General features: G+C 50.0%; 1 protein-coding gene and 1 pseudogene across 1 annotated transcript in view; one reads left to right on the top strand and one right to left on the bottom strand.

Annotated features, from left to right (window-relative positions):
• LOC135315324 (alpha-2-macroglobulin-like) overlaps window positions 1-9531 on the top strand; it is a 31795-nt pseudogene extending 22264 nt beyond the window's left edge.
• A 2955-nt stretch (window positions 9532-12486) lies between these two features.
• Window positions 12487-26475, bottom strand: part of LOC104046227 (alpha-2-macroglobulin-like) — a 40382-nt gene continuing 26393 nt past the window's right edge. The window contains exons 22-36 of the mRNA XM_064462779.1: window positions 25204-25255; window positions 24512-24595; window positions 24207-24383; window positions 23206-23290; window positions 22506-22662; window positions 22143-22217; window positions 19806-19971; window positions 18611-18834; window positions 17825-18043; window positions 17453-17580; window positions 16995-17085; window positions 16191-16259; window positions 15661-15763; window positions 14894-14935; window positions 12487-12651 (exon numbers count right to left, since the gene is read on the bottom strand). Of these exons, the coding sequence (XP_064318849.1) occupies window positions 12626-12651; window positions 14894-14935; window positions 15661-15763; window positions 16191-16259; window positions 16995-17085; window positions 17453-17580; window positions 17825-18043; window positions 18611-18834; window positions 19806-19971; window positions 22143-22217; window positions 22506-22662; window positions 23206-23290; window positions 24207-24383; window positions 24512-24595; window positions 25204-25255 (1698 nt within the window). The 3' untranslated portion in view covers window positions 12487-12625. The remainder of the gene's footprint in view (window positions 12652-14893; window positions 14936-15660; window positions 15764-16190; window positions 16260-16994; window positions 17086-17452; window positions 17581-17824; window positions 18044-18610; window positions 18835-19805; window positions 19972-22142; window positions 22218-22505; window positions 22663-23205; window positions 23291-24206; window positions 24384-24511; window positions 24596-25203; window positions 25256-26475) is intronic.

Genomic DNA, 26475 nt, shown 5'->3' with positions numbered 1-26475 from the left:
CTAGCGTATCCAGGAAAAAGCTGTAGGGACGTGATGTACAGTGCCTAACGGTGGCTGGGGGTGCTCTTATGCAGAGGTTGCCTTAGAGCCAGGGAAAAACAAAGTGACTGAAGTCAGGTCATTTCTAATAGGAAGTGTTCCTGTTGTTTCCCTGAGGCCCTCTCCCCTTCCATTAGCCATTCCTTGGGACTGCACTGAAGCTGTTTGGGTGTTGTTTCTCTCTCAGGAGCGCCTGTGAAAGAGAAGTTTTCCCTGTTGCTGCCCTCAAACGTGGTACAAGACTCAGGCAGAGCATATTTCTCAGTGCTGGGTGAGTGTGCAGCCTGGGAGAGGAACCATGTGCTGCTTCTGCCCCTCTGTGTTGGCCTCCTACCTCACAGCTTTTCTCCTGGTTTCCAGCACACCCCATTCCTGTCTTTCACCCCTTCTGTCTCAAACACTTTCCCTTCCAGTTGTGCTCATCCTTTTCCCCTTCCTGCGTGTCCTTTTGGCCAGGGTTCTCTGGCAGTGCCCTAACCTTTCCCTCATTTCCCTCTTTTCCTTTTTTCTGCTGTTCTGTGTTTCATTCCAGGATCTTTATCAATCCATCTCCTGCTTCTCTCATTCAGTAGCTCCCTCTGATTCTGATAGCCATCCCTGAGCGTTTTTAATATCCCTCTGGTGTCTCCTGCTCCCCAGGCGACATCATGGGCACTGCCATGCAGAACCTGCACCAGCTCCTCCAGATGCCATTTGGCTGTGGGGAGCAGAACATGGTCCTGTTTGCACCCAACATCTACGTCCTGGAGTATCTGAACAAGACAGGGCAGCTGAGTGAGGAGGTCAAATCCAAGGCCATCGGATACTTAGTGAGCGGTGAGCTGGGACAGGGCTTTTGATTCTGGTTTGGCTTTTTTCCAGATCCTGCCTGGGGTGGTGCTGTCAAATGTTTGTCAGAAATGGAAAGAGAGCTTCTCTCATGCAGAGGCAGTCTCTGCTGTATGCCTGAGAAGGCCCTTTGCTGCTTTTTCCTTTATGGCTTTATTTCCTTTGTTGCTTAAGCATGAGGGTTCCTGATCATAGCACCCCTTTTCTCTGCTCCCTAACGGTCTTGCGGTGCAGGGCAGAGGTGTCAGGTGACCTGCTACAGTGACATGTCCATTGTCCTTAATATGTCCTGCATTCCCTCTGAAGAAAGGCAGGTGTCGCTTCTCCCCATGCAGTACAAGCAGTGCATGGAGGTGGTGGGAATGTACCAGTACTTGTTATTGGCTATGATAGGCCTGACCTACTCCTCTCTCCTTTGCCTTTGCTGATACAGCTGTTTTTCTGTTCCCCCATCCCTCAGCAGACTTTCTGTGTCATCTGAATCTTGCTTTAACTCTCCACTGCAGGTTATCAGAGGCAGCTGAACTACAAGCACCCAGATGGCTCTTACAGTACCTTTGGACCACGCTATGGCCAACAGGGGAACACCTGGTGAGATTTCAATGTCACCTATGCCCCCCCTATACACCTCTCTTCCTCACCTACACATTTATTATAAACGCTGTGTGAGAGCAAATAGGAAGTGCTATTGTAGACCAGCAGGCTTTCCAGAGTTGTTGTGGTCCCTGTGCTGCCTCCTACTTAATTAAGTAGGCTGCATCAGCCAGTGACGTGGCTGAAGCACATCCTCCCACCCGCGGCTCTGAGGAGCACAAGAGGCAAGAAGGAAATGGAGATAAATGGGGGAAGAAGGATTTCACATCCTGACCGAGGAAGGGTGAGGAGTTGCAGTGGCAGCTTTAGAGTAGCATCTGCTAAGAAAGCTGCTGGGAAAGGTGTTTCCATGGAAGTGGAAAGGATGATAATGCAAGAGCAGTGACGTATGGTTTTGTTCAAGACTGTCTGAGTGTTACTAAGCAAAGACAGCCTGGAGGAGCGTGGGTGTTGCCAGTGGGTCATACTGCAAAGTTTTGAGTTGCTCCTGCATATCATTGCCATGCATTTGCAACTTTAGCTAAGGGTAAGAATGGATGATTTCATCCCCTTCAGTTTGCTTTTAGTTTCTGAAACAGTACTTGGCTCTTGACAGCACGTTGGCTTCTCACCACATTCCTGCTTCTCCTCCATAACTGATTTTAACAACTATAGCAAAATCTCTTCTAACATGTTCTTTACTTTAAACCTCTGAAGAGTTCTGGGAAGCCCATGAGGCATGGATTTCTAGTGCAAGTGTCCTGCCAGCACACCATGAGCCAACAGAGGTTTAATTATTCTCCCCTGTCATTTTGAGTGTTACTGTTATGCAGATGTTGAGCTAACAGGCATGCAATTCTCTACTTTTTCCAAAGACATATTTTTTTAGATACAGATCGACAATCACTGTCCTTCAAACTGCAGTACCAACACAGAGGGATCACAGGGTTTTATGAGCCAAGAGAAGGACAAGGAACCAAGTTGGGAAGCAGCATTTTGGCAGGTTTTTTGAGGTGAAGATATAATATACATGTGGTCTGACAAATTGGCCCACAGTTCCCCAGACCTTCTTGCCTTTCTTCAGACAAATGATATGCACATGGGCCCTGTCACCTGAGACTGACAACAGGCCTGCTCAGGCCCTTTCACTGCTCTTTCTCCCTTTCAGGCTCACAGCCTTTGTCCTCAAGTCCTTTGCCCAGGCCCGGCCTTACATCTTCATAGATGAGAAGCACATCCAGGATGCTTTGATCTGGCTGTCCTACAAACAGAAGGAGAACGGCTGTTTCCGCAGTTCTGGGACACTCCTGAACAATGCCATGAAGGTAATGTGTCTGCCTGGTTGTTTTTTTGTGAGGCTAGAACTTGACCATAAGTCAGATGGGTGCAGTTGAGCTTCTTGAACGTACAGGCAGATGGGAAATTCCCGTGTCAAATGGCAAGAACTAGGGAGCCAGAGGCCATTCTGTATGATCGCCACAGCTGGAAGGAGAATGAAGGCTAACCTGTGTTTTATAAGTGGTATTGGTACCTCCACATCCGCTGCATGGGGGAGGAGGCAAGCTAAGGGTCAACAATGCTGAATAAAGTATTCCCACTATAGTGGAAGAAAAGGCTGAAGATAAGAAGCTCAGTGGGGTCAATATCTACCTTTGTCTTTCCCTGCAGGGTGGAGTGGACAACGAGGTCTCTCTGACAGCCTACATCACTATTGCATTGCTGGAGATTCCTCTGCCTGTGACTGTATGTGGCTGCACCCTAACTTGAGTCAGTTATGTTGTGTCAGTATATGATGATGACAAAGCACTGCTCAGAATTTGCTCCAGGTTGGAAAAAGGACTTGGCTGTAGAGCCCTGTGATATAAGAATTATGCGCTGTCAGTTTTGGCATTTCTGGAACACATTGTACCCTACTTGATCCTAGCCCTCATTCCAGGAGATCCCTCCTCAAAGTTGAGTGGCATGATGTGCCGTTAGTAAGGCAAAAACCTCAATTCTCCCCAGACTTCTAATCACTGGTTATCCCTCCACAGCACTCAGTGGTGCGTAACGCTCTGTTCTGCCTGGAAACAGCAGCGGATGAGAAAGAAAACCACGTGTACACCAAGGCACTCCTGGCATACACCTTCGCCTTGGCAGGGAAGGGAGAGAAGCGGAAGGCATTGCTTGGTTCACTTGAAAAGGAAGCCGTGAAAAAGGGTGAGTGCTTCTGGTGGGACAGCTCTTTCTTCCAGCCCATTGGCCTTACATTTTCTGTTGATAAAGTGGCATTTATTGGTGGAGCAATGGCAGCGGGAAATGGCTCCTGTGAGTGAGGGAAGGTGGTGCGAGAGGAAAAACTTATGCAAAGGGGTTGTGTTTTTGAGAACTCCTTCTCAGTGCCCACTCCTACTTCTCTGCTCCGAGGGAGTCCATCAGGAAGCACCATCCCCCATTGGTGCTGAACTAAAGGGTAGCTCTGCTGGCATCTCTCCTCAGACTGCTCCTCTTGCCACACCAGCACTGCTTAGCAAGGACTCAGCAGTGTTTGTGGCCACTCCTTCCAGTGCACGTGCTCAACATAGAACAAAGCTGACCTCGCACAGCACAAGGGAGAGTACCTCAGCGAGGAGCTTCATGAGCGGAGAGAGAAAATGAACATACAGGTCATTTTGGAGGCCATAGCATAAGCTCCGAGTCTTCCAGGAAATCACGTAACGACTCGGAAGCATTCTGGCAAAGTCAGACTGGACAGAGGGTTTGCCCAAGCATTGGGTAGCAGGGTTGTGAAAGACGTATCCCCAGCACCTTTTGCCTTTTCCACCTGCATGCGACTATCAAGCCCTGCTCACAGTCCTTGGGTCATTTTGCCTCACAGAGCTTGTCACTGCCCAGTCCTGGCATCTGTACTCAAGAAGGGAAGCAGTGCCAGCCTTGTGCTCAAGCCCATAAACGCCTTCATGAATCTGGAGTGTAGGACAAAGCGGTATCCAGGCCTGAGGACTGAGCCTCAGCAGTCTTATACTAGTTGCAGCAAGCAAAGAGCTGTCTAACCCTTCCCGTTTCACCCTACGTGACAGAGGCATCCTGGAGGCTCTGTCCTCCCAACTGGACCAGCAGCAGATCAAGAACTGCCTTTCAACAACAACTAATAATTGCTTGTTGTCTTGTCTCCGTGCTCCCTGCCTCCTGTGAAGATGGGTCTGTTCATTGGCAACGGCCGGGAAAAGAGCCAGAGGTTGATCTCCCGTACTACCGTTACCGAGCTCCTTCTGCTGAAGTGGAGATGACGGCCTATGTGCTCCTTGCTTACCTCACCATGCAGCCGGCACCTTCCCAGGAGGAGCTGTCATTTGCATCTCTTATTGCAAAGTGGATCAGCAGTCAGCAGAATCCCAATGGAGGCTTCTCCTCCACCCAGGTGAGCTGCTTCCGTCCTGCGGCCTCCCACACCAACGTCAGAAGATGGGAAGTGTCCGACACGCAGGTGGGAGCACAGGGAGGCTCACCAGGACAGGGACTGCCATGCAGTGTCTACCATGGTTGCCAAGGTCCCAAGAGGCTAGTATGTCAGGTCGTGCCTCTGGGAATGACGGATATTGTGGTTAAGGACCTGGCTTTCTTGACACAGTGGGGCAGAACGGTAGGGACACAAGGGACGTGTGTCTGTGCCATTGGAGTGGGCTCCCACACCAATTTCTCTGTGCATATGAAGTTGCTGCCTCACCCTGTGGTGAGCAAGTGAAGGCTGCAGAGAGCTCCACACCAGGGAGCTCAGGGAACAAGCAACTGCTGTGCAGAGGACACAGGAAGGGAATGGAAACATGCAACAGCTGCTCTCTTTCTCCCTCTCCTTTGTACTTGTACCCAGAGAAAGTGAAGAATGGAGGGAAGCATGCCTGCCCGACAGCAAAGGGCAGGCCATGGCAGAACAGGCTGTGGAGAGGCTGACTGTATTCCCCTGGGTGCTGGGACCCATCTCTTTCAGGACACAGTGGTGGCTCTCCAAGCCCTGTCCCTGTACGGAGCTGTCACTTATGCCAAGAGCGGAGCAGCTTCCAAAGTGACCCTGCGATCTGGAGGGGACTTCCAGCAAGACTTCCAAGTGGATCCCACAAACCGGCTGCTGCTCCAGCACGTGCCCCTGCCCCAGGTGCCAGGGGAGTACAGCACAGAGGTGTCTGGCGAAGGCTGCGTCTACCTGCAGGTGAGGGTGATGGGGGCAGGCGCCATCCTATGAGGAGAGCCCCTTGCCAAACAGGAGCCAGGGAGGGAAGGGACAGAAGGGACAGGGGAGAGGGGAGGAGTGGGAAGGAGAACTCTGGGAGAAGGGAGAGGAGATGAGTAGAGGTGTGTGGAGGAGAGAGAGAGGCAGGGAGGGAGGGAAGGAGGGAAGGAGGAAAGGATCCTCACGTACACATACTCGCTCAGAACTGCTTGTCCTCCCCTAGACAAGCCTGAGGTACAACGTGCAGCCCACGCAGGAGGATGCACCCTTCATGCTCCATGTGTACACGATCCCAGAGACGTGTGAGGACTCCAAGGCTCACAAGGTCTTTGACATAGGCATAAATGTCAGGTGAGTCTGCACTTGGGTCTGAGTCTTCCCAAGAAGCCACGGGAGCTGGAGGAGGTCTGGTGGTCCCGGGTGAGCCAGTCTGGAAGCCCTGGAGGGGTGGTGCATCCCTGGAAAAGTGGGCAGGAAGCAGCTGGGCTGGGAGAAGCGGCTGTGGAGGAAGGGCGTGTCCTGCAGTGGTGGAGCTGTGTGGGCAGTCCAGGGCTGGGCTAGTGAGAGGCTGCATAGGTGACTAGGAGGCCCTGGCATAGCTGGAGAAGAAGGTGCCGGACTGTCAGGATGTGGTGGGGTGCCAAGTATTATGGAAAAGCTGGAAGTGTCCCCAGCTGCGACTTGAGGTGCACTGAACCTTTGTTGCTCGGTTCCTTAGTTATACTGGGGAGCGCAATGACTCCAACATGGTGATTGTTGACGTGAAGATGCTGTCAGGATTCATCCCCGTGAAGTCCTCCGTGAGGAAGGTAGGAGCCTGTTTGTCAAACAAGCAAGACCCAGCTTCTTCTCTTCAAGATACCTTCCAAGTGTCTGTAGCAAAGTGGAGGGCTTCAGGGTTGGAATCAGCTTGATCTTGCCATTGTCTTCCGCACTTTTGCCGTGTACAGTGTTTTCTTCTCTTTCCTGGCTCCAGGCCAGCACAAGGGGAGACAATGTGAAGAATCTAGGAAAAACAGACGACGTCATTTTTCCTTTAGAATGGTGATGGGCACCTTGATTATCTCTGTGTCCTGATAGCTCCCTAAAAGCTTTGTCTGCGCGTAGGACATTCAAAAGCAGTGCCGCTTCCTTTTTCCCTGTGCTGACCTGACACCACCCAATAGCGTCATAACTGTTGAGGTCTCGGGTCACTCTCTGAGATGCTGAGCAGGTGCATGGTCTGGAAAATAGAGGCAGCCATAAGGTACTGCAGAACTAGCAAGCCAGAAGGAATGTATTTTCATTGAATCATTCCATCACTGTGCTTGAACCAGCGCTTAGTCTCTGCTGCAGCGAGGCCATACTTCATCAGCCAGGCTGGCGAAGGGAAGGCTTGCAGACCATGATACCTAGTGGCACACTGAGGTGGCAGTTCTGTGCTGCAGACTCAGTTCCCTGAGTACCCCCGTGTTTCATCTGCAATACATCCCGTCCGTGGGGCTGTGTAAGGGCACAAGGAGGCCACCCTCAATGCAGTAACATCTTGGTCTTCTTTCTTACAGCTGGAAGGCCGCTCTGTTATTGAGCGCACAGAGTTGAGTACCAACCATGTCCTGGTGTACCTGGAAAAGGTGAGTATCCGTCTGGGGAGACGACGAGTCAGAAACACAGGCATTGGGACATTTGGCCAGACAGGGCAAAAGATGTGGGACTCAAAACTACCATGGATCTGACAAGAACAGGACTGAAACCCATACTGCCTTTTGCTGACCTTTCAGACTTACAAGTGGCCCTTTCCTCCCAGCCCTCAGCAGCCTTTCCCTCCGCCGCGTGCACAGATCGGGCCCTGACCTCCCCACCAGCCAGAGCCTCCCCCAGTGTGGGGAAAGGCCCCAGGGCTTCCCCTGGCCCCTCAGCCAGGCCTGCAGCCCCTGCGCCCCCAGGGCCCAGGCAGGGGTGCCAGGGGAGAGCGAGGGAGCTGGGGGGCAGCGTGGAGGCGCAGGGGAGCCTGGGGCAGTGCCGAGCCGCCCCTGAGCCTCCACCGCTTCCCTTCCCCAGCTGAGCAGCGAGACCCTCAGCTTCTCCTTCACGGTGGAGCGGGACATCCCCGTGCAGGGCCTGAAGCCAGCTCAGGTGAAGGTCTATGACTACTACGAGACAGGTGAGTGCGAGGCTGGGGGTGCCCGTGGGAGCGCGAGGGTGGGCAATGGGACACGTGGAGGGGCACGGGAGCTGTGAGGACCTGCAGCTTCCCCTGGCCTCGGCCCTTTCCTGTCCCCGCGCTGCCTGGGCAGCCTCCTCCCTCCTGCTCCTGTGTGGGCAGGCCCCAGAGAACAATGGACGGGGGGCAGGTCTGGGCGTTGGTGACAGTGTGGGGATCCCTGCATGGCTGCCCCTCACACCAGCGGCTGCCCCTGATCTTGGTGCCTGCATGGCCCGTCCTGCCTCTCCGGGGAGAGGAGCCATCCCGCAGGGCACTGTTCAGGTCCAGCCCCGGAGCGCAGCCGTGCCCGCGCTTCCATGCAGACCTGACGGTGCCCTGGACCTCTGCTGTCCCGGCCGCTGCGCCAGGCTGGCAGCGACAGAGTCATCCCCCCGCCCCAGTGTGCTGGCAGAAGGGGCCTGAGCAGCTCTTGGGCACACCGCAGTGGAGACCTGCTGGGGCTGCCTGTGTGGGGTGGCTCTGCCTTGCTGCTGCGGCCTCCAGTCAGGGCCGTGACTGGGGCTGCCTCCCACCCACCTGGGCCGTGACTAGGGGGAAGCTGGGGATGGTGGCAGTGGCCTGCTGTGTGGCCCACGAGAAGTGTCTCTCTGGCACCCGTCCCTCTGCCAGGAGTGCTGAGGGGCTCTGACAGCCTGCTCTCTCCCTTCCCTTCTGTTTTCCAGATGAGTTTGCCACACAGGAGTACAGCGCTCCCTGCGCCACAGGTAGGGTGTACAGGAACAACTAACATGTGACAAGCATGGTCTATTGCAGGTTGTCTTGAATGAGAGTCTTAGCAGACCTGGCTTTCCTTTTGTGAGTGTACTGTCAGCATTTATCTCTACTATGCCTATTTCTTCTATGGGGATGTCGCTATACAAAGCCAGAAGTGAATGCTTCCACCCCATGTCCTGTGTAAGATCAGATAGAACTTTCATTTTGTGTCACTGAGAATAGCAATCCCATTCTTTTGTTACTGCCTTCTTTCACACAGACACATTTTCCTTCACTCATATGTGTGTGTCACATTGTACAAATAAGATTGAAATCTCCCTTGGGACTGAATGCCACGCCCAGCCGATGTGCCTCTGTCCTTTTCAGTGCCATATTTGTCATGCTGCAGACACAGAAGGGTGCTGAATACTTGTCTTCCAAATATCTTGGTGAAATTTTGACAATATTCATGCCTTTTGGTAACCTTTCAGTCTCTGCCCTGGGTTATTTTTCCCTTCCTTTGGGAAATCCAGGTGCTGAGAGAGAATGTGTCCTGGGAAAGCTCATGTATCTCCAGGAAATCTCTGCCTCCCCTCCCCTCTCTGTAGCATGGACATCTTGAATTTGTCCAAGCACTCCCATCCTGTTATCTGTCTGCAACTGGGCAGTTTTAGGTGAAGCAGTTTCCCAGATTTTAACAGGGCTTGAGCTCACATAGCCACCAGAACACAGAGAAGATATCCAGGGGTCCAGGAATTGCTTCATCAGGATACTTATCTCATGCTGTCCTTTTCCTGCCTCCAGCCAAGGCTGAACAGGGAAATGCTTGAAGAGTACATCTTGTCTGAACCTTGTTGGATCAACTGGCATGTCTCTGTCCCTAGATCTTCTTGTTGAGGGGGCCTATTGAAATGTTAGAGGAGGACACTTCAACGCCAAAAAGGAAGTAACACGATAAATAAATAAAGTCTTGATTCTCATCAGATGCCTATGGCCTTGCTTTTTGTTACTGCATCTTGTCTCTCCTCCCGTCCATAGCTCAAACTGTGTAATGGCCCAGAGCCATCCATGGCAAGGTGGTGTTTGGCAGCTCTTTGGGAACACCACAAGGCACACAGCTTTTGGCAGTGGGAGGGTCACCTCCATACTTGCCAGTTCTCCAGGGGGAGAGGAAATCCTACATGATCCATTATGCACTGGAAGCTTGGCTTCCTGCCTCTAAAAATGGGTGTTTTCTGCAAGATAATCCTTGGACATAAACCTGTGATCACATATTGCGTTTGACCCCACTGTGAAATCCCTGCTATGAGGTGGAAGGACAGTGTGAACCTGTCCAGTCTGATCTTTCACAGCAGGCCAGATAGAAGTGAAGGGAAAACCTGTGGACTCTCACATTCTGGCAGTGGAGACATTGCTTGTTTCTAAACAGTTGAAGTGAAATCAGAGAGGGACTGGGAACTGACCGGTGTCATTAGTCAGAATTTAAACCAAGAACTGCTTTATGAGTCAAACCCCTTGTGTTTTTCATGAGAACTTTATCCTCTTTCCCTCAGTGGAGGCCTGTAGATCTATTTGGGTTTTTCTGAGTAACTTTAATATGGGTTGTGGTTTTTTTTCTCCCTCACAACTAAGCTTACAGTGCTTCATCAGAACTCAGAGGGGAGGCTCTGGATTCCCATCTGGTAATTTGGGTTAAACCTTTTGCATATCAATTTTCCAAATGATCACATTCTCTCTAGGCTAGATCTCTCCCAGGAATGCAGAGGCAATCAGCCTTAGTTTTAGTATATTAAAATGGCACTGTATTTTTTTTGCATGGTTCTGTGTGCAGAGGTGCCTTTGACCCTGCCAATGTAAGCTCAAGCAAACTCACCTACAGGAGTCCCTCAGGTAGCATCTTTCATGTACACAGACCCAGGTTGTCAAAAATGTAATTTACCAATGCAGCAAAGACCTTGTACTTGTTTCGGCTCTTTGTGTTGTCATCGTCCACGTGGGTGTCTCAAGACCCTCTTTCCCCTTCACGAGCTAGAATTCCTCACTCTGAGGAAAGTAGTTTGGCCCCTTTTATAGCTGTCCCCTGCTAAGGGGTCATGAAAGACTGACTGTGCTAGAGAGACACAGTGCCAGCTAAGACCATCAGCGCAGGGAAAGCGGGTTCAAAAGCGCCAGGCCTGCAAACTTGTGCATACAGACACAGGTCTGCAAATACACACCCTCCTTTACAGCTGGCTGTAGAGGGATGGCAGCAGCTCCTTCATTTTCATTTACTTTTTGGCAAGTATTCTGCCATGGCTATGGTATTGAAACTTTTCTGCCTTAAATGGAACAAAGTGATCATCATGATAATTTAACTGAAAAGTCTGTGAAATCACTGGATTATGTTCCATTCACAAAAATTGGAAAATGGAAAGAGTTAACACTACGCTTTGCTGCCAGCTGAGCATAAATTAGACAACACCTAACCATTGCCCACAGGCAACCACATCACTTGTCATTTGGGACTGCCTGGCCAGCCCATATCTGTAAAGCAGTTTAACATATCTCTGCTTGACTAGGATGTAAATCAACAAAGTCACATACATGCAGGTCTGCCATGGCATGCTACGTAGGAAACTTTTGCAAGGCTACCTGAAGGAAGTACAGGAATGGCTGTACATTCAATGTCTGACCATTGAATTTGTATCCCCATGGAGCAAGGACTGCATGCTTCAAAGGCAAATCACAATGGTCTAAAATCAAAGAAGTTTCATTCAGTGACAAAAAACTATGTTGCTTTGGAAAAGTAATTGCCTCATGGTAGGAAATTAGATGGTTTTACTGTTTCTAAATCAAACCAAAATACAATTAGTAGTCATGCTTGATGAGAAATTTTAATCAGCTTTCACAGAAGCCGGTTCATTTCATAGAGTTGCCTGATACAAGGTGCCAAAAAGGTCTTGCGTGAGTAAATGCCAAACACCACAGGAGACAAAGTGACACAATATTAATAGCTAGCAAAATAGAGGAAGAACTTTATTTGTTCTCAGTAATGCTGTTCAGATAGGCACACTAAAAAAATTTGGAATGAACAACTAGCTGTGTGTACTTTGGATACACAATAAGCCATGATACCTAACAGTAGGCATTTTGAGAGCATAAACTGTCACATAAGATCTTTCTGCCATTCAAAAGTTAAAACCAGAAATTAATGGGACAAAACCAAGAAAGGAGGAGCATTCCTGGAGATATCTAAGAGGATTATGGACAGTTTCATGAAAGCAACTCCATGGTTTAAACAAATGCGCCATTTAAACTAGGTACGTAGGTTACTGGCAAATGCCATTAGCTTCTCCTTGGGAATCTCCCAGAAGCAGCAGGCACAAGGTATGGAAGTTTCCACATGAAGGCCCAAGCTTCAGCTGGAGAACAGGCCATTATAAGTTAGCAGCTGAAGGCATAATGCATGCACACAACCCTTCTGACCAGCCAAGCACCCTCTAATCTTACAAGAGGGCAGACTGTGCATCTCCTCCCACTCTTCTACAACCAAAAAACAGTCCTGGAAGGGGTATCTATGGGGCACATCACAGAGGCTGAATTTCATGTAACTTTAGCTGATCCTTCAGGCTGCCTACCGGTGGGACGCAGGGATAGGCACCTGCAGAGACCGTTTAATCAATAGTTTCTAAGCCAGGGGAGAGAAACTGTTCTCAAGAATCACCTGTCCTTCTCCATTGATCTCAGATGACAAGTTCAGAGTACATAACACTGAGAGGGCTACATTAGAAAGGCTGACCCCAACTTAAATCATTCCATCCCCACTTGTCAGCCTTATTGCCCTGCCCACAAGGCATGGCTGGGTGGGATGATCTTCAACCTAAGAAGCCAGGGAGATTAAACCTGTGACTGGAGGCTGGGCAGGAAGAAACAGAATTGGCAATAAACTGTTCAAAAATCATTGGTGAGTACAGTTAATTTATTTATAAGTTTCATTTCCCATTCCTTGCAGGCAGTATTCTTCTGTCACTCCATCCTCTCCATAGATGCTAGTGGTGGTGGTGGTGAGGCAGGAGGGTTCCAGCAGCTGGGAGTACTCTTCATGCATTGCCCTCATCTACTTCCTCTGCAAGGATGAAAGAAGATGGGAGGGTACAGGCGTTAGAGAGATACACCAGTTCCCTCTCCCAGGCTGAGAGACAGAGACAGCACGATGTGGGTTTGGGAAGCCAGATTATGTGTGAAGCACAGTACAGGAGAGTGGGCTGCTGTTTGACCAGGCTTGAGGGTCACCCATAGCACTCAAAGCTCATGCCACCTTCAAAGCCATGGGAGGTTGAGAGAAGGCTGAGACTCTTTCTGACCCACTGGGAGAGATAAGTGGAGTGGAATTTGTCACACCTGGGATGGACACAGGAGCACAGTGCAGACAGGTAGCAAGGATGTTCACTGCAGCAATGACACATGCTCTTAAAGTGTATTTATTTCTCTGCAGAGAATGGAAGGAATGTGCTGCACCAGTGGACAGCACTGTTCAGGGCAGGGAAGGCAGCTTTCTGCTTTGCAACTGAGATCTGCCTTGGAGTCAGTGCAGAGCACCTTTGGACACCTAGACTGGTGGATGGACCTCTTAATTAGCAATTTCCTATCATCTTTTCCAAGGAGGATAAAACCTCCATCTTTTAGGGCACGTGGCAAAGAGTTGCCTAAAACCTAAAGCCTCCCCCCAAGTCTCAGACTGGAGAGCGAGACCACACCAACATAACCTTTGGAAAGGTTTTACTGTCCGCTCAGTGCCTGTCTTAGAACTTATGCACCGTTTTTCCATGAAAGGGAGGCTGTAGGCCCAGAATCAGCAGAACACGGCTGTACCTACAGACACAGCCAAGGTTAGCAAGCAGGATGGAGTAAAAGCGTGGGAGCTCAGGCTCTTTTCCAAGACACCAGATAAGAACACCAAAGGAGATGAAATTCACCATTTATCACCAGCAAGAGACATAGCTTTCACCTTTCCCAAGCCCAAATCACTTTTTCTCTGCTCTCAGATGCCCTGTGAAAACCACTTCCCAGGGTCTCAGTGCTTTCCAGAAGCCTCCACATTCCAAACACGTGAAACTGGGCAACTGATGGGCAGCCACACCTGCCAGTCTTCACATTGGCAGACTCCATATAGGGCAGGAGAAGTATCACTGGTCAGGGCCTTCCACGGAAGCTCATGCATTACCTGTGCTCCTAAGCCAAACACATGTGGTCTTGCACTGCAGAGAACCCCCCAAAGATGATAGACCCTCTGCCCTGCTAGCTCAGGCTCCAAACCAAGACTGGGTGCCTAGAGTCGTGAGGAACGCCTGCCTCCTGAGAGACCCCTCTCCTGCTTGGGCAGCAGGGTAGCTGAGCAGGGAGCAGCTGTTGCTCCAGATAGTAGCTACCAAAGGCAAACTTGCCATCTCTTGGGATCCAAGGAAAATGGCATTGCTTAAAGGCATGCTGCAATGTACCAGCACCACTGTGGGCTTTGCCACATACAGTTGCTAAGCAGGCTAGGGTGCCATATTGGAGAACTATGACCCCCCCCCGATGAGTGATGTGGCTGTGTGTGCAGGTGGGGATCTACTACCAAGGCAGTTTTCTGTTCACCGTGCAAGGGAGGCAAGCCCAAGTTCCTATAAAAGCCAAACACCTCTTCCATAATAGGGGTTGGGAGGGATTCCTCTGTAAGGAGGACTTCCTACTGCAGGTATGGCTCCATGCGTAGAGTAGGAAGCGAGAGGCTAAGCACAGCACCATGTTACGGCTGTAGTGAAAAAGTATGCCAGGCTTGGGCAGGCAGTTCTGGAGCATGGCATAAAATCACAGTAGGTCAGACCATGCCATGGTGCTTTATGAGATATCTTTTGGTGGCCTTAATTTGCTCTATTGCTCCAGACACAGTGCTTTTGGGGAGAAGTTTGCTGGGTGGTCTGAAAGAGCCAAGTCCCCTTGGCACGATCCCACAGCTAACTAGCTGGAGCTCTCAGGAGGGACCAGAAGATACCTCAAATCTGAGACAACAAGAATGATATAGGAAACTTGAACTCAAAGAAAATGTCCAAGGGGCAGTTCCATTGGGACACAACCTGCATTTAAGCCAGGAGAACATGATTATGGGAACAACTCTGACAATTCAGAGTGGTGGATTTTGAATGTGTCAAAAACATTGAGCCTCCAACACTCCAGGTTTTTCATGCAAATGCTGTGCCTATGAGTTGGGCCAACCTAATCCAAATTAACCACTGAGCAGAAAGCAACAAGCGCTGTCTGAAAGACCAAAAATACAATGAAGAAGGTGTAGAGAACTGAGAAGAAGGGAGGGGCTCTCGGCACCCTACCTGTGGCGCAGGGAGTGCTGTACTCCTGTGTGGCAAACTCATCTGGAAAACAGAAGGGAAGGGAGAGAGCAGGCTGTCAGAGCCCCTCAGCACTCCTGGCAGAGGGACGGGTGCCAGAGAGACACTTCTTGTGGGCCACACAGCAGGCCACTGCCACCATCCCCAGCTTCCCCCTAGTCACGGCCCAGGTGGGTGGGAGGCAGCCCCAGTCACAGCCCTGACTGGAGGCCGCAGCAGCAAGGCAGAGCCACCCCACACAGGCAGCCCCAGCAGGTCTCCACTGCGGTGTGCCCAAGAGCTGCTCAGGCCCCTTCTGCCAGCACACTGGGGCGGGGGGATGACTCTGTCGCTGCCAGCCTGGCGCAGCGGCCGGGACAGCAGAGGTCCAGGGCACCGTCAGGTCTGCATGGAAGCGCGGGCACGGCTGCGCTCCGGGGCTGGACCTGAACAGTGCCCTGCGGGATGGCTCCTCTCCCCGGAGAGGCAGGACGGGCCATGCAGGCACCAAGATCAGGGGCAGCCGCTGGTGTGAGGGGCAGCCATGCAGGGATCCCCACACTGTCACCAACGCCCAGACCTGCCCCCCGTCCATTGTTCTCTGGGGCCTGCCCACACAGGAGCAGGAGGGAGGAGGCTGCCCAGGCAGCGCGGGGACAGGAAAGGGCCGAGGCCAGGGGAAGCTGCAGGTCCTCACAGCTCCCGTGCCCCTCCACGTGTCCCATTGCCCACCCTCGCGCTCCCACGGGCACCCCCAGCCTCGCACTCACCTGTCTCGTAGTAGTCATAGACCTTCACCTGAGCTGGCTTCAGGCCCTGCACGGGGATGTCCCGCTCCACCGTGAAGGAGAAGCTGAGGGTCTCGCTGCTCAGCTGGGGAAGGGAAGCGGTGGAGGCTCAGGGGCGGCTCGGCACTGCCCCAGGCTCCCCTGCGCCTCCACGCTGCCCCCCAGCTCCCTCGCTCTCCCCTGGCACCCCTGCCTGGGCCCTGGGGGCGCAGGGGCTGCAGGCCTGGCTGAGGGGCCAGGGGAAGCCCTGGGGCCTTTCCCCACACTGGGGGAGGCTCTGGCTGGTGGGGAGGTCAGGGCCCGATCTGTGCACGCGGCGGAGGGAAAGGCTGCTGAGGGCTGGGAGGAAAGGGCCACTTGTAAGTCTGAAAGGTCAGCAAAAGGCAGTATGGGTTTCAGTCCTGTTCTTGTCAGATCCATGGTAGTTTTGAGTCCCACATCTTTTGCCCTGTCTGGCCAAATGTCCCAATGCCTGTGTTTCTGACTCGTCGTCTCCCCAGACGGATACTCACCTTTTCCAGGTACACCAGGACATGGTTGGTACTCAACTCTGTGCGCTCAATAACAGAGCGGCCTTCCAGCTGTAAGAAAGAAGACCAAGATGTTACTGCATTGAGGGTGGCCTCCTTGTGCCCTTACACAGCCCCACGGACGGGATGTATTGCAGATGAAACACGGGGGTACTCAGGGAACTGAGTCTGCAGCACAGAACTGCCACCTCAGTGTGCCACTAGGTATCATGGTCTGCAAGCCTTCCCTTCGCCAGCCTGGCTGATGAAGTATGGCCTCGCTGCAGCAGAGACTAAGCGCTGGTTCAAGCACAGTGATGGAATGATTCAATGAAAATACATTCCTTCTGGCTTGCTAGTTCTGCAGTACCTTATGGCTGCCTCTATTTTCCAGACCATGCACCTGCTCAGCATCTCAGAGAGCGACCCGAGACCTCAACAGTTATGACGCTATTCGGTGGTGTCAGGTCAGCACAGGGAAAAAGGAAGCGGCACTGCTTTTGAATGTCCTACGCGCAGACAAAGCTTTTAGGGAGCTATCAGGACACAGAGATAATCAAGGTGCCCATCACCATTCTAAAGGAAAAATGACGTCGTCTTTTTTTCCTAGATTCCTCACATTGTCTCCCCTTGTGCTGGCCTGGAGCCAGGAAAGAGAAGAAAACACTGTACACGGCAAAAGTGCGGAAGACAATGGCAAGATCAAGCTGATTCCAACCCTGAAGCCCTCCACTTTGCTACAGACACTTGGAAGGTATCTTGAAGAGAAGAAGCTGGGTCTTGCTTGTTTGACAAACAGGCTCCTACCTTCCTCACGGAGGACTTCACGGGGATGAATCCTGACAGCATCTTCACGTCAACAATCACCATGTTGGAGTCATTGCGCTCCCCAGTATAACTAAGGAACCGAGCAACAAAGGTTCAGTGCACCTCAAGTCGCAGCTGGGGACACTTCCAGCTTTTCCATAATACTTGGCACCCCACCACATCCTGACAGTCCGGCACCTTCTTCTCCAGCTATGCCAGGGCCTCCTAGTCACCTATGCAGCCTCTCACTAGCCCAGCCCTGGACTGCCCACACAGCTCCACCACTGCAGGACACGCCCTTCCTCCACAGCCGCTTCTCCCAGCCCAGCTGCTTCCTGCCCACTTTTCCAGGGATGCACCACCCCTCCAGGGCTTCCAGACTGGCTCACCCGGGACCACCAGACCTCCTCCAGCTCCCGTGGCTTCTTGGGAAGACTCAGACCCAAGTGCAGACTCACCTGACATTTATGCCTATGTCAAAGACCTTGTGAGCCTTGGAGTCCTCACACATCTCTGGGATTGTGTACACATGGAGCATGAAGGGTGCATCCTCCTGCGTGGGCTGCACGTTGTACCTCAGGCTTGTCTAGGGGAGGACAAGCAGTTCTGAGCGAGTATGTGTACATGAGGATCCTTTCCTCCTTCCCTCCTTCCCTCCCTCCCTGCCTCTCTCTCTCCTCCACACACCTCTACTCATCTCCTCTCCCTTCTCCCAGAGTTCTCCTTCCCACTCCTCCCCTCTCCCCTGTCCCTTCTGTCCCTTCCCTCCCTGGCTCCTGTTTGGCAAGGGGCTCTCCTCATAGGATGGCGCCTGCCCCCATCACCCTCACCTGCAGGTAGACGCAGCCTTCGCCAGACACCTCTGTGCTGTACTCCCCTGGCACCTGGGGCAGGGGCACGTGCTGGAGCAGCAGCCGGTTTGTGGGATCCACTTGGAAGTCTTGCTGGAAGTCCCCTCCAGATCGCAGGGTCACTTTGGAAGCTGCTCCGCTCTTGGCATAAGTGACAGCTCCGTACAGGGACAGGGCTTGGAGAGCCACCACTGTGTCCTGAAAGAGATGGGTCCCAGCACCCAGGGGAATACAGTCAGCCTCTCCACAGCCTGTTCTGCCATGGCCTGCCCTTTGCTGTCGGGCAGGCATGCTTCCCTCCATTCTTCACTTTCTCTGGGTACAAGTACAAAGGAGAGGGAGAAAGAGAGCAGCTGTTGCATGTTTCCATTCCCTTCCTGTGTCCTCTGCACAGCAGTTGCTTGTTCCCTGAGCTCCCTGGTGTGGAGCTCTCTGCAGCCTTCACTTGCTCACCACAGGGTGAGGCAGCAACTTCATATGCACAGAGAAATTGGTGTGGGAGCCCACTCCAATGGCACAGACACACGTCCCTTGTGTCCCTACCGTTCTGCCCCACTGTGTCAAGAAAGCCAGGTCCTTAACCACAATATCCGTCATTCCCAGAGGCACGACCTGACATACTAGCCTCTTGGGACCTTGGCAACCATGGTAGACACTGCATGGCAGTCCCTGTCCTGGTGAGCCTCCCTGTGCTCCCACCTGCGTGTCGGACACTTCCCATCTTCTGACATTGGTGTGGGAGGCCGCAGGACGGAAGCAGCTCACCTGGGTGGAGGAGAAGCCTCCATTGGGATTCTGCTGACTGCTGATCCACTTTGCAATAAGAGATGCAAATGACAGCTCCTCCTGGGAAGGTGCCGGCTGCATGGTGAGGTAAGCAAGGAGCACATAGGCCGTCATCTCCACTTCAGCAGAAGGAGCTCGGTAACGGTAGTACGGGAGATCAACCTCTGGCTCTTTTCCCGGCCGTTGCCAATGAACAGACCCATCTTCACAGGAGGCAGGGAGCACGGAGACAAGACAACAAGCAATTATTAGTTGTTGTTGAAAGGCAGTTCTTGATCTGCTGCCGGTCCAGTTGGGAGGACAGAGCCTCCAGGATGCCTCTGTCACGTAGGGTGAAACGGGAAGGGTTAGACAGCTCTTTGCTTGCTGCAACTAGTATAAGATTGCTGAGGCTCAGTCCTCAGGCCTGGATACCGCTTTGTCCTACACTCCAGATTCATGAAGGCGTTTATGGGCTTGAGCACAAGGCTGGCACTGCTTCCCTTCTTGAGTACAGATGCCAGGACTGGGCAGTGACAAGCTCTGTGAGGCAAAATGACCCAAGGACTGTGAGCAGGGCTTGATAGTCGCATGCAGGTGGAAAAGGCAAAAGGTGCTGGGGATACGTCTTTCACAACCCTGCTACCCAATGCTTGGGCAAACCCTCTGTCCAGTCTGACTTTGCCAGAATGCTTCCGAGTCGTTACGTGATTTCCTGGAAGACTCGGAGCTTATGCTATGGCCTCCAAAATGACCTGTATGTTCATTTTCTCTCTCCGCTCATGAAGCTCCTCGCTGAGGTACTCTCCCTTGTGCTGTGCGAGGTCAGCTTTGTTCTATGTTGAGCACGTGCACTGGAAGGAGTGGCCACAAACACTGCTGAGTCCTTGCTAAGCAGTGCTGGTGTGGCAAGAGGAGCAGTCTGAGGAGAGATGCCAGCAGAGCTACCCTTTAGTTCAGCACCAATGGGGGATGGTGCTTCCTGATGGACTCCCTCGGAGCAGAGGAGTGGGCACTGAGAAGGAGTTCTCAAAAACACAACCCCTTTGCATAAGTTTTTCCTCTCGCACCACCTTCCCTCACTCACAGGAGCCATTTCCCGCTGCCATTGCTCCACCAATAAATGCCACTTTATCAACAGAAAATGTAAGGCCAATGGGCTGGAAGAAAGAGCTGTCCCACCAGAAGCACTCACCCTTTTTCACGGCTTCCTTTTCAAGTGAACCAAGCAATGCCTTCCGCTTCTCTCCCTTCCCTGCCAAGGCGAAGGTGTATGCCAGGAGTGCCTTGGTGTACACGTGGTTTTCTTTCTCATCCGCTGCTGTTTCCAGGCAGAACAGAGCGTTACGCACCACTGAGTGCTGGAAGGAGAGAAAGACTGAGCTGGAGCAGCCAGAGCTCACACTTAGGCCTGTCTTAGAACAACAGGAATCAGATGGTTCCTATGGAGCATTGCCATCCCCACTCTCCTGTCTGACAAAGATTATACCATTACGTATCCCTTCCTCTCCAGGTCCAAAACCCACTTAGAAAAAATGGGCAGCGAAAGGCTCTTTCTTATCTTGTGTCAGCTTTTCTTTAATACATCTTGTTTTAATGTTTTTTCCAGTTTATGTAAAGACTGTGAAGCAGGGCTCCAACACTTCTGTCTTGAGAAGGATGACTGGCCTGATTGTGTCTCAGAGCAAGGGAAGTTCTCTGGTATACTTCCTCTCTGTCAATGTACTGGGTAGTTGCTTTCCTCCTCTAGTTGTCACCCTGAGACTGTTCTCTGCTTTCAGTCTCTGCTCTATCCTCTCCTTTTAGTGTTTAGTTCCCCTTGTCCAGGGCCTTCTGAAAAAAATTCATTTTGCTGGAACTTGATAATGTAGCTTCTAGTTTGGAGATAAATTCTATCTCTGCACAAGAAAGAATATCTTTTTTCCTATTTTGTGGAATATTTTTTGTGACATGTAGCATCAACAATGCATTTCTTTTAGAAGCCAGAATATCATATATGGTTTAAGAGCACAACTGCTACAGCAAAGCAAAATGTAGCTACTTTACGTAGTGTTAAGCAACAGACACTGTGACTCCATGACCTTACAGCAAGACACATGACTGTTCCTCATTTGTGACAGAAAAACTGGTATAAAATTGAAGCAATAAGCAGTGTGCAGGGGGGCATGCCACAATCTGAAGCCTAGCAGCACATTTACAGCTTAATCAATGGTCTAGAAGGAAAAGACTTATTTTTCAGTGGCTTTGTACTTCACTGTGGCCTTCACTGTGTGTATACTGGAAGATTAAATCTTTTGTGGTCACTTTGGAGAAGCAATTCAGCTCTTTCTGAGAAAGCAAAGAATAATAAAATTGGCTGGGGCTATGCCTCACCTAAGGTTTCCTATGCTTACTACTGTTTGTAAGGTAAGTGTTGGGGAGGAGTTCAGTCTAATGACAGAACACGGCAGTAGATATGCATGCTGAAGACAGTACTAATAAGTTTTTTATGAAGGACCTAATATGGCTTATTTTACTTATAGAACTACTCTGTACGCTTTCCAATAGCATTAAATACCTAAGGGCTGTGCTGTTCAAGCACCTTAACTTGAAATGTGCCCATATCCCAATCAGATTCTGACAAACCCCCTCACATTCAGTGGTACTTCTAGGTTCAGACAGGGAGATAAAAAACATTCTCGTTATCCAATACGGTTCTGCTTGGGAACTTGCCTTCTAAACACAACCCATACCAAAGAAAGAATACTCTTCTGGTGAAGTTAGTATTGTCCATGTCACCCTGCTGACAAAATAATTCCTTCTGCTCATTTTCACTATACAGGAAAAAATTGCAACACAAAATAGACCCTACTGAAGTTGGAGCAGAGATATTACAGCAGCCCGGCAACCATCCTGGCTCAGCAGTCCTTCTGCTGCAATTCATACCCCAATTTTACCTGCACCAGAGGCTTGTCTCACAGTGAGGGGATCAGGGATCAGAATGACCAAACCCCCTTTGCTTTTAAATAGGCCTCAGGCTTCTCACAGACTACCATTCATGGTATTCCCGATAGGCGTACCTTATTCCCCAAGCATTAAGAATGGGGATTTTCCATAAAACAATCTAGAAGAGGCAGAGAAAATAAGAATGAATCCCTGAGTGTGCCACCTTTTTTTATAGACCTGTTATTATGCTGTTGTGTGAACACAATAGGCCCATACAAATGGTTCAAGAGGAATGTACTATTCCAACAAACAAAAGGAGATTTTTGTGGGTGTAGAAAACCTATTTGGCTCATTTCAGAGATGTGCTCTTCTAAAGGAGCAAAAGATTGATTCTCTACCAAAGAACTCAGAATAAGTTTAAGTGAAATGTGTATATGGGAGACAGGATTGCACAGAGGAGGAAGACGGAGGAAAAATGTTATTCCAGTCTAGGCTTGAATGGAAAGAATATTCAGACAGGATTTCTTCCTTCAGAAGGTAATCTGGGGGGTCACTAGTAGGGCAGGTTAGTACCATCTATGGTTCAGGTTGGGGTGCAGACACATACAGTTACAGGCAGAGGAATCTGCAGCAATGCAATAATGATGTAGGCCGTCAGTGTGATCTCATCATTCACTCCACCCTGCAGGAAAGCAGAAAAGTAGACGTTGATTCCACACAGCACCACTGGCTTCTCCTTGTGCTATGTACCTATATCATGCAGTGACAAATTCTTCCTAGCTTCCTTCTCATGGTAAGTCCTTCAGAAGCTGCTGTTAGCTTCTTCCTGCTTCTGTGATAACTCACATATTTGACTCCCCCTCTTCCCCAACCCCCAAGTGCTGAAATAGCTCTGTTGGTCCCAGAGTGACTTATGGTCAAGTTCCAGCCTGGCAAAGCCCATGTGGAGCTGACCAGACAGATATGTTACCTTCATGGCATTGTTCAGAAGTGTCCCAGAACTGCGGAAACAGCCGTTCTCCTTCTGCTTTTGAGTGAGCCAGACCAAAGCATCCTGGATATGCTTCTCATCTATGAAGATGTAAGGCCGGGCCTGGGCAAAGGACTTGAGGACAAAGGCTGTGAGCCTGAAAGTGACAGAGGGAACTGAGACATCCTGAGCAGACCCTGTATCCATCATAGGTCATAGGGCCCATGTGGGCACCACTATTCTGGAAGAAAGCAGTAGAGCCTACAGGACTTGATCGGGGGGCTGGCTGGAAACTGTGAGCTAGCTTAGTGACTTAGTGAGATAGCAACCAATGGTAAATGGAGCCTGCCATTCATAGCCCTGAGGGCTGCAGGTAGGTGGGCAATGGCACTCTGGGGATTCATCAGCATCTTCTGCTAACAAGAACTAGCTTGGGCATCCTGCAGGTCGCCCTCACTTGAGCTGAAGAAGGGTATCAGGGGAGTTAAGTAGCTATCATGGCGGCACTGCAAACCTAAAAGTCATCTCCCTTAGCACCCTCCCCTACTCTGCTATTCCACACGATTATCCTATGATGCCATGATTATAAACTCATCTCCACCTTGACTTCAACCTCTGCAATGACCAAGCACAAGATAGTACTGAGGAAAGGGCGGGCATGAAAAGCAGAAATGAAAAGCCAGTGGTACTGAAGTCTTACCAGCTATTCCCAACCTGACCATAACGGGGCCCAAAGGTGCTATAAGAACCATCCCAGTGTTTGTAGTTCAATTGCCTTTGATACCCTAAAATAGAGAGTGGAAGAATGTTTTAGTTGTCACAGTACTTTTCAAGGAGCGATGCAATGGAAATATAGCAGAAGTGGGACACAGTGGCCTTCTTATGGCACAAGTGTGAACTACACTGCTCAGTGTTACAGTGGAACTTCATGCAAACACACAGTTCTGAGTACTCCATCCCTGTGCTCTTCCTCTCTCCTAAAAGACCTGGAAACTGGGTATCTGTGGTCATGGCTGCCCTTTGCCTGAGGCTTGATGTGGAGATGTAAATGTATCCCAGACTTGAGAGAAATGGAAAAACAGTTCCCAGTGGAGAACAGAATACAAAGGGGAGCCCCACACCAGACAGGGATGCAGAAAACAGGATAATTTTCATTGGAGAAAGTGCAATTTTTCCATTAAGTAACTGAATAAAAACAGTCCCTTGTAATATCCGCAGATACCTACCATGTCCATATGTACCAATGTTATGTCTGCCATAGTGTGTTAAAACTAGCATGTTAAAATTCTGGCCTAGTCAAAGGTGAGTGACACTTTCCAAATCTTAATCCGAAGGAGGGTCCGAGATCTACATAAGCAGCTGCCATAATTAATGGTTGCAGCTGCCATGATTAATGGTTGCAGCCTGATTTATCTATTTCATATACCCCTTGTCTTATGGAGAGAACTCTGAGTTATTGCCGGTTCTGGACTACTTCTGTGTTCCTGTTTGAATGCTGTCATCTCTCACCCTGCACCTCCACCTGAGTGCAGGATTCTCTTTCTTATATATATTGTATTATATACACCTGACCTATCACATGTTCCCTTAATGCACCAGGACAACCTCCCCCAGATCATACATGCCAGTGGCCAATAGTGTCCTTATGCAGTTGTCATGGGAAGGAGTGAACTGAGAAGCAAAAGCCCTGTCCCAGCTCACCGCTCACTAAGTATCCGATGGCCTTGGATTTGACCTCCTCACTCAGCTGCCCTGTCTTGTTCAGATACTCCAGGACGTAGATGTTGGGTGCAAACAGGACCATGTTCTGCTCCCCACAGCCAAATGGCATCTGGAGGAGCTGGTGCAGGTTCTGCATGGCAGTGCCCATGATGTCGCCTGGGGAACGGGACAATTTCCAGTGTAAATTAGCACAGCTTAGGGCTTGCCAGTAGACTGAGCACAGCCTGAAGAAACATGGCAGTATTTCAGAATAGCAAGTGACACTCCAAGAATGCTTCACTTACCAAGCACTGTGAAATATGCTCTGGCTGAGCCATCCACCACAGTCTCTGGGAGAACCAGGGAGACTGGCTCTGACGTTGACTTTTCTGGGTTAAAAAACAGATCGATTTGGCTACAGTTCTGGGTATATCTACATGCCTGGGTAGCAGCTAAGAGGGTGAGACACTGTTCCCTGCACAGGGTTTTCCTGCTGTCGACAAATCCATTCCTCCATAATTTTGCAGTGGAAGCTTTCCATTCTGCAAATATTTTGTTGGGCCTACAACACCCTCACAGACAGTCACACACTTCCACATGGCACTATCTGCTGTCCTTGACTGACAAATAGACTTTCCAGCCTATCTTTCTGGCCTCTTCTGCTTTGGTGGGCAGACCATGGCCACCACCATTGTATGAAAGATGTTAGAGATAACCCTATTAAATCCCAGATATTCTCTCCCAACAGGGGCCTGGCCGGCCTCGGTTCTGAAGAGATAAGCTTCTGCCTAAGACTGCAGGGACTATTACAGCCTTAGCTCTTGTCCTTTAGAAAGAATTAGTTTCACTACCAATGGGACATGCATCTAGTTTGTTCAATTTTATCAGATCCCTACACCTTTGTTCTTAGAGCAGAGCATTCACAAACCTCGTCTTCTCCCTTTGTCTTTAGTCTCTACCTCAGCAAAGAAGGTCTTAGAAAGCAAAAGGCTCTTACCAGATGCACAGAGCACAGTGTTGTAGGTAGTTTCCACCTCGGTCCCTTCTGGCTTGGGGAGAAAAGGAAAACAAACAAACAAACAAACAAACAAAAACACAAAAGGAAAGAAAACCAAAAGGAATAAATATCAAGAGGGAATCTAAAATGGACTCTAAGAAAACTAAATACTTATAAATTCTCCTGTGGTAATAACTTCATTATATTGAAAAGTCTTTAGAAATTGCTTACAAAGTTTTTCCTCTGCATGCTAAACTGAGGATTACTGAGGACTGTAACATACTGGCTAATTACAGACATGAAATTTAGTACATGTTCTTTCCTTTCTTATTACTGAGAGAGGCCCTGCAGCTTCACAGGTTATGGTGCGGATAACGTGCAAGATGATGTTGCTGACAGCGCTAAGAGAGCCACGGGGCTCTGTCTTCCAAGGTGCTACCCACCTTGGCCCAGTCTAGCAGAACTCTTCAGACTGCGATGACAGCTGAGTGCCTGGGACGCTGGTAGGATATGTATGCAAGAGCTTTGACAAGTGACAACTAGAGCATTCCAATGCACCCAAAAGTCAAATACATGCCACAGTCAACTGGTGATTACATCCCTCTGTTTCAAAAACTTCTAGCCTAATTTTTGAAGTCAGCAAAGAAGCCCTGTTTTCTGTTGAGCTGCTTGAAAACATTCTGCATAAAACTCAGGAATCCAATATTTACTTGAAAACATACTTTAATCACAGTTCATTTCAGTGAGATTCTGGCATCATTTTTTTAACCTCCAAATAGGAGAGTTCCCATTGCTTCATTACTGGTTCCCAACTTTTGCCAGCTGAAATATTTTACCAGCATGTAAACAATGGTATTACCTTCGCTTTCTCACACAGTTACAATACATTGTCTCTCATTATTCAGTATGAAAAGGCAGAGAAAGATTAAAGGGGGGGGATAAAAAAAATATTAGGATACTCTATGACAGAGCTATATGCTTGTTTGAAAAGACACCTTCTGGTTTGTTTCAGTATGTCATTTTGAAATGCAACTAAATGTTTTGTTTGATTTTGAGCGTTTCAACAGGAAATTAAAACATACAAACTGTAACTATTTGAAAGATTTTCCTTCCCGGCTGAGAAATTCCTTGGTGCAAAAAACATCCTATTTCCCAAAAAGTTCTCAGCAAGGCTTGATTACACAAGAGGCAAAAGGACACCCCGGGGGCTCTGGCACACTCCCTCTCTGAGGGATGCACGGCCTCCTGCAAGGGATACTGATATCCATGTGT

The sequence above is a fragment of the Phalacrocorax carbo genome, chromosome 1, assembly GCF_963921805.1.
Source record: "Phalacrocorax carbo chromosome 1, bPhaCar2.1, whole genome shotgun sequence".
In the NCBI taxonomy this organism is placed as follows: Eukaryota; Metazoa; Chordata; class Aves; order Suliformes; family Phalacrocoracidae; genus Phalacrocorax; species Phalacrocorax carbo.
Note: the sequence above shows the minus strand (reverse complement) of the source record. Positions and strands in the feature narration are given on the sequence as shown.